This window comes from Lutra lutra, chromosome 10 (genome assembly GCF_902655055.1).
Source record: "Lutra lutra chromosome 10, mLutLut1.2, whole genome shotgun sequence".
In the NCBI taxonomy this organism is placed as follows: domain Eukaryota; kingdom Metazoa; phylum Chordata; class Mammalia; order Carnivora; family Mustelidae; genus Lutra; species Lutra lutra.
Genome location: NC_062287.1, coordinates 25,329,822 through 25,342,242, shown reverse-complemented (window position 1 = coordinate 25,342,242; position 12,421 = coordinate 25,329,822). Strand labels below are relative to the sequence as shown.

The following is a 12,421-nucleotide window of genomic DNA, read 5'->3' as shown; positions in this document are numbered from 1 at the left end:
CATGGTATGTTGGAGAGGTGTCTCCCTTGGAAATCAAAAATACCCCACAATGCTCACACCCTGAGTTTATACCAATGCCCTTGGTGCCTCAGTGTGCAGTCTGGGAACCAGGCAGAGAAGCTGTATTGAAGAGGTACGCATCAGGCTTCAAAACTGACTGGATGTGGGGAGAGAGAGGGCTCCCAGATCTCCAGACCAAAGCTCTGGGTGAGGAGTGGAGCCACGACAAAGAGCATGCAGGAGGGGCAACCAGGGGCCAAGTCCCGGGGCGGGGGGGGACCAATGCAAAGGGAAGAAACGACTGCAAATACTCTCTATCTCTTGTCTACAAATACTCAAAAATACACTCCTGTTTCAATTAGTTCATGAATTTTATAGAGAGTGAATGAAACCTCATTCCCAGAGAGTTCTGAGAGCCAAATGGAATGGGAGAACATCCTTAAAACCACACCACACAAAAGGTTTCTAGGTCTCACACTCCGGACTGCATAATCCTCCATTTTAAAGTGAACAGTGGTAAGCACTGGCACTGTCCCTCTTTCCCCCTCTCCTGAATACTTTAAAACAGTAACTGCTACAAATTTTAAACACTGTTATTTAGGCACACTGTTACTTAGGCTCGGACTCTTCCTGTTATTTTGATACATGTGAGAATGAGAAAAGCAACTTATTCCATTTTAGGAAAGGCTTTAATGAAGGGAGGAAGTAGAGCAAGTTAAATTAATGGCTAAAATTAAATACATCTACGAACTACCCAGAATGCCCGTTCATGCTGTATCTACGCTAATCCTATCATGCATCATCAAAAATCAATTACTTTGACCTTTTAAGCTTCTATGACCACGTCTGCTCCTGAATCACCCAGACGACACACACGAGTACACGTGGATGCCTCAGTGACGCATGGTTGGGACTAGGAAGGCAGTAACTAGGTAAGCGTTGGAAACTACTGTTTCTGGGGAATAAAAATTTCTTGCTCAGTTTTAGTCAAGTTAGCTCTATTAATCACAGGGTCAGACATCCCCACAGCGGTTGTGGGCCCTTCAGAACAGCAGGCGGCACAGGGCCTAGCCCAGGCCTCCCTGATCCTGTGCACGGGGAGCTGAGTCACTTCTGAAAACTCCCACAAGTCTGGCCTCGCCAGCAATACAGGCTCTCAGTACCTTGCCAAATGTGTGTAGGACGAAGTAAGAGGAAGAGAAGCCTCCATTCCTTGGGCTACTCAGTACAATTCACTACTACGACTAGAAAACAGGAATTTCAAACATCAGTGTGAGGCAAAGCTGGGCTGCTCTCAGGACAGCACCCTGACTCACACCATGCAAAAAGCCCAGCCTTAAAACACAGAGGATGCCCACGATGGGAGAGGTCATGACCATCAAAGATCAATCAACCATCTACCCTAGAAAGCAGTAAATATTCAAAAAAGGAGGCCCACAATATACTCCTGCAGCCCTCGGCTTCTTAACTAATGTAGAAATTTCACTGTGGGGCCAGAGAACATTACATGTAAAAATGAGCAACGTCCCCTTTCTGGAGGTTCCTATAACCAAAAGCACCGAAGGGACACTCACCAAGACACTTGAAAGGGATCACCATGTGTGTCTTGCACTGTTTTTTGTCCCTCCGGCACCAATTGTCAACACTGACAGGCTCATTTGCTTCCATCACGTTTGTGATCTGTAGCTCTGGATACATCTGCAAAGAAAAGAAAACACACGCAAAATAAATGTACTTGATCCATAATAAATGGACATTCGTTTGCAAGTAAGGATGCCCGATGTCTTGTCATCATTAAGCTCTATAAATCTCAACTTCCACTCTCCTACCGCTGGTTCTAACTGAACTCACCCAATAAAAGAATACTGTAAGTATTAGTTTCCTTTTGACAGGTTGATTTTTGACCACTTCTAATGTGTTCTCTAAAAAAAAATAAAAAGGAATCTTTATTTAAGGTTTAAATAAGGATTAAGTATTTATTTTTGTAAAAGCAGCAAGCTCTCAACCCAAAATAAATCTATTAGGTATCAAGTCCTCTTGTAGGATGCATGTAAATAGTTGAGAAGAAAAACCTATTAAAAGGCAAGTCCATGGAAATGTCTGCTGATGAAATTAGAGAATAATATTTTAACTCTGGCCCTCCATGCTAATCTTGGTAAGAAGCTAAAACATCCAACATCCCTTCCTAGGTCAAGGTTTGACCCAAAAGGTAAGTTGAGTTGGATCTGAGATTATTATTTCCAATACTGTGGCTTTCTATCAGCAAGTGGAAAGCCAAGAGAACCAGGCTTTACTAGCATACACATGACATGTTGACATGTCTGGCCTCACATCCTCCCAGAGTAAGTGGGAAGCCAAGAGAACCAGGCTTTACTTGTATGGGTCCCGCCCAGCCTCTGTACTATTCCCTCCCCAAAAGAACCAAGAGCTCACTGTACACACGAGACAAGTCTGTCCCGTCATATATATTTAGAAATAAAAGGTCCGGGGCTCTGTCATTAGCAAGTTGGTCTTCTAAGGTAAAGAATTTCAAGCTTGACCCAGAAGAAAAAGCCGTTTTCCCATTCTAGAAACACTCTTACCTCCTGACAGTACTGAAGAACTTCTTCTTTTGTTCCAAAGCAGCTCTTAGTGCCTGTTGGGTCCGGTTCCCATTTTCCAGTCTGAATGTTCACATGCATGTTTAACTTCCCACAAAACATTGCAATTTGAGGCTCGGCAACAGCAAATCCTGTTCCGGCATTGGCTGCAAGAGCCTACCGAAGAGGGGGAAAAATACCCATGTTTACTCCAAAAAAGCTGGCACGAAGGCACAGTCATCCAATGGCTTGTGTGACAAAAACTGATCTTTTAAAATTTCATTATTTATTATTTTTATCTTCATAAACAAATCATTTTCCTAGGAGTTAGGCCAGAAAAAACAACTGTTGGACTTAAACGACCAAAGCAAAAGGTTGATGGAAAATCTAACCCCTGCTCCCCACCTGGATACTTCTAACTTGGGAGCCTATAACCCAGCTGAAATTTGCACTAATATGAGCTCATCTACTTCCCATTCCTTAATTAGGAAGCCACAAAAGTGCAGAATGGCTAAAGTTCCAGTAATTCACCCACTCAACAAAATTCTGTTGAACAGCTACCAGTCTGCAAAGCAACATGCTAAATGCCTAGGTCACAAGAGTGAGCAAAAAGTTGTGGTCTCTGCTCTCACGGGGCTTACAGTCTAGCCCAAGAATGCATACTCACACATAAGAAAAGTGTGATCACATTCCTAGATGTCCTACAAAGGAAAAGAACCCAATGCTGAAGCCACAGACAGGAAGGCAACTGAACTTAGGGTGGGGTACAGAGGTGGTCAGGGAAGCCTCCTGAAGAGCAGTGCTTGTGAGGTTCCCATGTGGAGAGAAAGCAGAGGCAGAGAGCAAGCAGAAGGATGGAGAGGCAGCAGGGACAAGCTTACACGGTGTGTGGACCAAGAAAGGACTTCTGTCTTTATCACTGAGGTGCTGGGAGGTTTTACGCACAAAGTTAAAATGCAGCTGCGATACTTTTTCCTGGTTGCAGGATGGCAAAGAGATTGAAGGGGAACAAGCATGTGCAGGGGACGGCTCAGGAAGCTGGAGCTGCGGACTCGGGAGAGCAGGGGGAGAGGGAGGAGGGGGAGAGGGAAGATGGTACCTTGGACTAAAGGCAGTACAGCAGAGAAACAGGTATGAGAGGTGAGACAGCACAAGGGGCAAGACTTGGGGACAGATTGTGGGGGGGAAGGTGAGGAAGATGTCAAGTATGGCCTGCATCCCTCAGTGAGGGGCGGTATCATTCATGGAAGCGGAACACTGAAAGGGATTTCATGAACAATTTTATCTTGTATTAGATAAAAATAATCAATGATTCCATTATGTTTCTTTGGTTATTATCCTCTTTGTGAAAAGATCATGGCCACTAACAGATCACAAATTACAGGTGAGAAATAACATTCAGGCATTATAACAGGTAAGGGTCCTAACAAAGTCTCCTGTTCTAGAGAAAACAGGCATCCCAGCACCTAGAATTATGCCAATACTGATGGCTACATCCACAATGGAGTTTTGCAGTCTCCCCTAATGTAAATGTTCTTTCAAAATAAAAATTAAACAGTTTTTTAAAATGTTAAAAACTGGGCACCTGGGAGGCTCAGTCGTTAGGCAGCTGCCTTCTGCTCAGGTCATGATCCCAGGGTCCTGGGATCGAGGCCCACACTGGGCTCCCTGCTCAGCAGGAAGCCTGCTCTCCCTCTCCTGCTCCCCCTGCTTGTGTTCCCTCTCTCTCTGGTGTCTCTGTCAAATTAATAAATGAAACCTTTAAAACATAAGAAAATAAAATGTTAAAAACTTGGTGTATAGGGTTAAAGATTGTATGGTCTGTTGTGTTGCTCTTTTTAAAAAGAGCAATTAACATAAAATGGTTTTTCAATTAACAGAAAGGGTAGCTCTGACTTTTATAATATATGGAAAATATGCGCTTTCTAAGCAACTCATTTATTTGTGCTGATGGATGATATGGACATTAATGGTCCTTCCAATCAGGAGACTGATTTTGGAATACTTTATGACCTTTCCTCCAGGAAAAATTCGCCAGCCTCCACACATTTAGCGTAGGAGCTTATTAAAATAAGCCCACTTTTGACCAGGACAAGAGAAGAAAGCACAGACACTTGTTGGATAACTGGGAGAAAGCTAATGTGGGTTGAAAATACTGCCAACATCAATCAGGGTTGAAAAAAACACCTCAATTAAATCCAAAGAAGAGAACAATTAGCAACTTTATCAACTGGATTGATTGTAGCCCTACTGTGACGATTAATCATTTATTAAAGGAGAAGACAGATCTTAGGATTCCAGATAACTGCATATAAAGCTACAGGCTGATAAGAAAAAGAGAAGAGGGGCGCCTGGCTGGCACCTCAGCAGAATCAAGCAACTCCTGATCTCAGGGTTGTGAATTCAGACCCCACGCTGGGTGTAGAGATTACTTAAAAGTAAAATCTTTAGAAAAAAGAAAAAGAACATTCAAGGATACCTGGGGAAAGGAACACACATTTATTTATAAGCAATACTCTAATGGTATATTAATTCAAACCAATCATTAAGAGGGGTAAGGACACACAAGACAGATATGTTTAATTCTCACCCTGAGTTCAATTACGTGTACCAAAATGCCTCTTCTATTGGCCGTTCTGCTTTTGAGAGCCATATCGAAGGATTATGGCTAGAATGCTAGATTACAATATAGAGGAAAATGGATATGCATAAATGTGTTAATACCGAGAAAAAGGCAAGGAAACCCCAGGAAAACTTTTATCAACCAAAACCAGTGTTTCCCTAAGTTCTTTCCTTCCTACTTCAAAAGCCCAGACAGAAATAAAGAAAATCAAGAAAGAGATGATAAAACATAAGCAAGAAAGCCAAAGCAATAGGTCAAAAGGAAAGTGTTTCCTAAATCTGCTATAATTAAACCATCACAGTTAAATCTAAAAGATGTGGAAAAATAATTCCTAAAGGCTCTCTATGGCTTTGTATATTTTATTTATTTTTAAAAAGACTTTTTTAAAGGTGCAGAGGGAGAGAGTCTTAAGCAGGCTCCACACTCGGAGCAGATCATGACCTGAGTTGAAATCAAAAGTCTGATACTCAAATGACTGAGCCACCCAGGCATCCCTTTAAGATTTTAAGTAATCTCTACCCGCAGCATGAGGCTCGAACCTACAACCCTGAGATCAAGAGTTGCACACTCCACTGACTGAGCCAGTCAGGAGCCCCTGGCCTTGTATATTTTAACATTAAAAGCAGCTATTACACAAATGGGATTTCGGGTGTGGCAGAACTACTTGGGGGAGGGAGGGCTAACCTCTTAAATTCTAAACATAAAATCATGTAAGGAACAGCGCCGATTAGTTACGTGAGCTCACCCAAGCCACAGACGTGGCATGGTCCAAAGTGTGCAGGCAGCCACTTACCGGCACCAAAGATTATGTTCCACATGTTACTCATTATGGCTGTTGGCTAAAAGACTGCAAGAGTTCCAACTGCATAAATGTTCAGTTTATGGGTCAACCACGAAGGTCAATACATCAGTGATGCGTGCATTTGATCTCTGTGCTGAGACGGTCAGCATCGCTTTCCCTAAAGAGAGTCGAAACTGCCAGAGGTTAAAGCAACAGGAAGAGGCAGTGAAGCGGCAGCGGCCCCTCACATCGGTTACCACCAAGAAAGGAGAATAACTGGCATCACTCCAGACAGCTAATACGCGGCTGTGATTCACTTTTGAGTTCAGAAAGATTAATCCTTGTGGTCGTAAGAGACTCTCAGGAAGGAATCATCTGAAATATAAAAGGCCTCTGTGGACCATGTCTAGGCACCAACCGATCAAACAGATGCCGACCTTCCCTAGACTACGGCAGATGGGTTTTGCTCCCTGGTGTTTGCACTTCTTTCCTCGGAAAACGCTCTTACTCCATGTGCCTCCGCGCTCTGAAGCGCACACGGGGCGTGGATCCACAACAGCAATGTATAAACCTATCGGTTTCCTGATGTAACATGCTACAAATGGGACTGCACTGCCAAGTCAGCGCTTCTGATATCCTGTGAACCTGGAATCCTCTACGAAAGAAAATTAATGCCCCGTTTGGCACTTAAGCCAGTCCTTGTGATCTATGCACACTGCGGCACTTTTACGGCTTTGAAAACAAATTGCATCAATTGCTTCCCAGCCCAGCGCTTCCATTTAACTTAATAATTCATTCTTAATAAGAAATTCCATTTTATTAATTTGGCTCAGGGAAAGAGTTCAGCTTTACAAGGACAGAAACTCAACTTGGTAAAAAGTGCTTCTAGTAACTTGGTTGAAAACCCGGTGTGGCTTAAAGCCATAAATAAATGTAAGTAAATCTAAATCTGAGCCTAACTTAAATGAGGGCCTTTTAATCATCATCTCAAGAGATGCAGCTCCTGGGCCCACCTCAGCCCCACGGCCTTTCATGAAGGGGCTCAGGACCCGCGCAGCAGCATTCCTAGTCCAAAGCGAAATGCAAGCCCTGTTATTTCCTTCCTCACTGAAGCAATCATCTCAGAATCTCATCTGGCTCTGGGGTTTGGGGAAGTGCCCGCTGTGGAGGGAGCATCTTCTGAAGAGGGCGGTTTTATCCCCCTTACTGAGTGAATCATGTTTCCTCGGACAGGAAGTTGTCCCATTACAAGCAGGCAAGTGCTCCAGCTCTGCCCTGGGAAAGCCTGTTAACGCAGTCCCAGTATGAATCGATACTGACTGAAACTTGCCTTTGTAACATCTAGTTAGCACCTGCGCAGCGGCAACAGCACTCGTAATCAAAGACCTTCCATTTGTAAAGAAAAAGTCAGTAAAAGGATAGTCAATTAAAGGGTGCCATGGTCCTATACATTCATTCCTGTTTGTTCAAGTTCTGCCTGGCATTTCATGATTCCTAAGTTAAAGTGACTTAAATCTGTGTCCACCAACTTCCACGTAAGATTTACTTAATTGAGCAAAGTTTTTAAAAAGTTATTGTTTCAAGGTATCCCTGAAACATTGTTATGACCACAAAAGGGAAGAAAAATTACTGCCCAGTGGACACAGGGACACTTCCCTCACCAGCAGTAAGCTAGCTGCGTAAGAGAGCCGATGACAATGATGGCGGGTCTCTCCCATTTCGCAAGACGAAGGAGGAATGACAAGTAAATTCAACACCGGAGCCAAGATAGGATCCTGGGGCAGGAAAATGACATTAGTGAGAAAACTGGAGTAAATATATGGATAAGGTCTGAGTCAGTAATTGTGTAATAGCGTTAATTTCCCAGTTTTAACAATTGCACCACGATTGTGTCAGATGTGAAGATCAGGGGAAGTCCAGAAAGCATACATACAGGGGAACTCTGTAGAATTTCTGCAACTTTAAGAAAACTCTAAAGTTAGTTCAAAATAAAGTGGTTTGCGTTTTTAAAAATCTTGTTCATGGGGTGCCTGGGTGGCTCAGTGGGTTAAAGCCTCTGCCTTCGGCTCAGGTCATGATCCCAGGGTCCTGGGATTGGAGCGCTCTGCTCAGCAGGGAGCCTGCTCCCTCCTCTCTCTCTGCCTGCCTCTCTGCCTATCTGTGAGTTCAGTCTGTCAAATAAATAAATAAACTGTTAAAAAAAATCTTGTTCATCACCTGCCTGAATTTTGACTATGGCTACATGGTTCCAATCTGTCACAAAGAGAAGATACACTTCTAGGCCAGGCCACTAGCAAGCTATGATCCGAGTGGCCAATACCTGAAAAACAAACCATTCTGAACCCACGAGCATACATCCTAATAGAGTAAAATCCAGGTGTACACATAATAAAATCTCTCTAGTGGGAGAAGAGAGCCTAATATATATGAAAGTCCACTTTCGTTACTGTCAGAAGGATGACTGGAGTTTGGAGCCTTTAGCATATCTTCAGAGGTAAAGAAGTGAAGCTTTCAATGTAAAACAAGCTTCAAACATTTCAATCCATTATTTAATAAAATAGCAGGATTCATGTTAAGCATTTTCCAATTTTAGCAGCAAACTAAGAAAACCTGTCCTTAAAAGTGACAGTTTGTATTACACCAACTGAAAATCCTTAGCTGTGGTTTTTTGTTTTTTTTTAAACATTTGGACTTAATTCTAATTAGAAACTGGTGAATTAGGTTTAGGGCAAAAAACTGAATGCAAAAAGCCATTATTCTTCCACTGACATATGCCAGCTGTTAGGTATTATTTTCATAGACAGTAATTTATACAAATAATCTCTGCTTTATTAGAGGTTTAAATATTAAAGTATAAATGAGGTATCATTTCTAAGATTAAAATGATTTAGACTGTCTCCAAGGCTTTTTATAGGAACACAGTGATCTGTTCATCTGAATTACACTGGTTGGTAAGGATCCAAGTCCCAAGATTTAAGAGAGGTCTGTTATGTGTCCCCGAGATGAGAACAAAGAGTCTTCTATAAAGGAAGTTACTGAAAAATACATAAACACACAAAATATTTTACGTTAAAAAAAAATAGCATTTATGGATCTAAAATTCTCAAGTGTACAGGTTCTGCACGGGCTCCTGTGTTTCTTTCTAACTGCCCATAATAGGAACTCTAAGAAACTGATTTCAGAAGGTATGAAGACATGCCTGGACCAACCATCCATCCTCGGCCCATTCCACCCCTGACCTCCGAGGGAAGTGCCTGAGGTGTGCCCAAGGGCAAGGTGGCAGACAATGACTGCGTTTCAGCCCCATCACTGACAAGCTGTGCCACCTTTGGCAGGTCCCCTAACCTCTCTGGCCCTCAGTTTCTTCATCTCTAAGAAGCTGACAACAGAACTGCTCACCGTAGTCTTGTCTTATAACTTTTTTTTTTAATTTATTTGACAGAGATCACAGTAGACAGAGAGGCAGGCAGAGAGAGAGGGAAGCAGGCTCCCCGCGGAGCAGAGAGCCCGATGCAGGACTCGATCCCAGGACCCCGAGATCATGACCTGAGCCGAAGGCAGCGGCTTACCCCACTGAGCCACCCAGGCGCCCCCATAGTCTTGTCTTGATGTGTAAATGAGTTAAGATATGCAAAGTGCTGGAAAGAGTGCTTGTTCTACAGAAAAGAGTTAAAATGTTGGTGGCCATTGTTATCAGGCTTTAAATTTCTATATGTGTAAAACGGGACTCCTAACATACCTACACCTCTCAGGCTGGTTTGGGGATTAAATGAAGACACTGCCCAGAAGCAAGGAAGCCTGATACCCGCCACAGAGCAAGCACTCAGAGGTTAACCTCATTATCGTCGGTGGCTCCTCAACAGTTCCCTCCAGCTACGACTGCAGCACTGGGGCTGAAATTCCGAGTGTGCGGGGAAGAACCCCTGAAGTCCCCCTGGCACTAGGCATCCTCCCTAAATCCAGGATAGCATGAAATGGGCTTCAAAGACTGCACAGGCCTTCTTTGCCTATTAAATCTGGACATACTTCAAGTAGGCTGCAGTAATGCACCACATTTTCTTCTGTGGGAATTCAGGTTGACACGAACAATTTAATACCGCCCCACCATTTAGAAGAAAATCACCGGGAGTTGCTGGCTTCCTGGACCTGGTCCAGCTTCCGGCTGGCACGGAAGCCAGGTCGAGATGAATCTGCAGTTACTACTGAGACACTGCTGTGATCAAAAGAGCACTATGTAAAAGTTATTTCTCCGGATTTGTATTCTTGAGAGCACATTCCCCCTCAACTTACTAGCGTCTCAACCCCATGGAATAACCTCTCTCAGTGTTAGTTTTCACTTCTGTGCAACGTAAATACAGTGCTACCCAAATTTTGGGTATTATAATAAACGACACCCGTGGTATTTGAACTTTGGTTCACAGTTAACACTACCACAGACAAAACTCTACTTTCCTGACACTCCCGATGCCTAAGGACCGTGGCTTGGAAACGAAGACGGCGGCGTCCTCACGAATAGGAATCTGCAGGATTCCAAAGCCAGGCCGTATTCCGGTCCTATGTTGAAGGCATGCTAATTGCAGAGGCCAGAAAGCCAGGAGGCTTGAGTATTAATATAATATGATCTAAATGGGTGTGAACTTGGGCTTAACCTCTGAACTCGCTGGCCAGCATTACTTGGTTCTTTACTGAGGGTGCTAAATAAATAGTGTGTGCAGGGTCAGGGGAATGTGTAAGGGATATGCTTCTTAAACCTTAAAAGGGAAATGATTTTAAGTAACAAACATCCAGAAGTATTACTGATTAAATATTAATAATTAACATCCATTCTAGGGGCGCCTGGGTGGCTCAGTGGGTTTAAGCCTCTGCCTTCAGCTCAGGTCATGATCTCAGGGTCCTGGGATCGAGCCCTGCATCGGGCTCTCTGCTCAGCAGGGAGCCTGCTTCCTCCTCTCTCTCTGCCTGCCTCTCTGCCTACTTGTGACCTCTGTCAAATAAATAAATAAAATCCTTTAAAAAAAAAAAAAGAGGGGCGCCTGGGTGGCTCAGTGGGTTAAGCCGCTGCCTTCGGCTCAGGTCATGATCCCAGGTCCTGGGTTCGAGCCCCGCATCGGGCTTTCTGCTCAGCTGGGAGCCTGCTTCCTCCTCTCTCTCTGCCTGCCTCTCTGCTTACTTGTGATTTCTCTCTGTCAAATAAATAAATAAAATCTTTAAAAAAAAAAAAAAAAAAGATTGTAACATCCATTCTAAATCATTCCTACTAATTTGGATGATAGAAATAATACCAGAAAAGAACCAAACCAACAGAAGAAATAATACAAATGATTGCAGGGTAGGAAAGTGTTCTGTGGGCTATCCAAGCACAGAGCTGGCAATATTCTCAGAAATTATAAACATGCTTCCTCTGGCTAATCAAATGCTTTTATAATATTGTTTATTTCAAGTGCATTAAGTCATAACCATTAAAAATTAGGCACTATTTTAGCATTTTTCAATTATCTCATGTACCTAATGTAGTAAGTTGCATCTCCTTTAAAATATTCTATTTCTATTTCACTAAAATAGATACTCAACTTAGTGATTTTACCAAAGCTAAGTTGGGAAACAATGTACATGTCAGCTTTGGCTAAAACGCTGACTTCCAGAAGTTTCCACCGCAAACATGAATAGCTAATGTCAGAGATCTGAAATTGATTCCACTAGGTCTCCTTTCCTTTACTATATCGAGGAAAGATAAGAGCTCAGGTCCTGGGATGGAGCCCCACCACGGGCTGCCAGCTCAGCAGGGAGTCTGCTTGTCCCTCTGCCCCTCCCCCTGGCTCGTGTTCTCGCTGGCTCTCAAATAAATTAAAATCCTTAAAAACAAAAACAAATCCATGCAACTGAAAACATTCACGTCTTAATATGTAAGATGGCTTTTATTTGCCTTTTAAAGTGGAGGTTCCCTAACACTCATTAGAGGGCTAATAAGATTCAGGACAAGTGTTCAATGGCCTGAAAAATGAGAAAAATAAGGGTCTGGTGTGCACGTGTGTGTGCATGCATCTGAATGTATAAGGATATGGAACTGCTGTCTTCTCTTGAGGAAAGAGTGCTCTGAATTCTATGATTATTTTTATCTTTTGTTTTAAAATTCTTTATAAAATGATAGCAATAGTACTAATAGTATTATTAAGAATTAATGGCCTTGGGGCGCCTGGGTGGCTCAGCGGGTTAAAGCCTCTGCCTTTGGCTCAGGTCATGATCCCAGGGTTCTGGGATCGAGCCCCGCATCGGGCTCTCTGCTCAGCGGGGAGCCTGCTTTCTCCTCTCTCTGCCTGCCTCTCTGCCTACTTGTGATCTCCATCTGTCAAATAAATAAAATCTTAAAAAAAAAAAAAAAAGAATTAATGGCCTTATCTAAAAATTTCTTAATTTTTTACTTTTTCATGTAAACCAAAG

The 12,421-nt window shown here is 43.0% G+C and overlaps 1 protein-coding gene across 4 annotated transcripts in view; it reads right to left on the bottom strand.

Moving 5' to 3' along the window:
* Nucleotides 1-12,421, bottom strand: part of APLP2 (amyloid beta precursor like protein 2) — an 89,839-nt gene that overhangs the window by 36,172 nt on the left and 41,246 nt on the right. For all 4 annotated transcript variants that reach the window (XM_047690327.1, XM_047690330.1, XM_047690331.1 and 1 more), the window contains exons 2-3: nucleotides 2,583-2,756; nucleotides 1,575-1,698 (exon numbers count right to left, since the gene is read on the bottom strand). In XM_047690327.1, coding sequence (XP_047546283.1) covers nucleotides 1,575-1,698; nucleotides 2,583-2,756 — 298 coding nt within the window. The remainder of the gene's footprint in view (nucleotides 1-1,574; nucleotides 1,699-2,582; nucleotides 2,757-12,421) is intronic.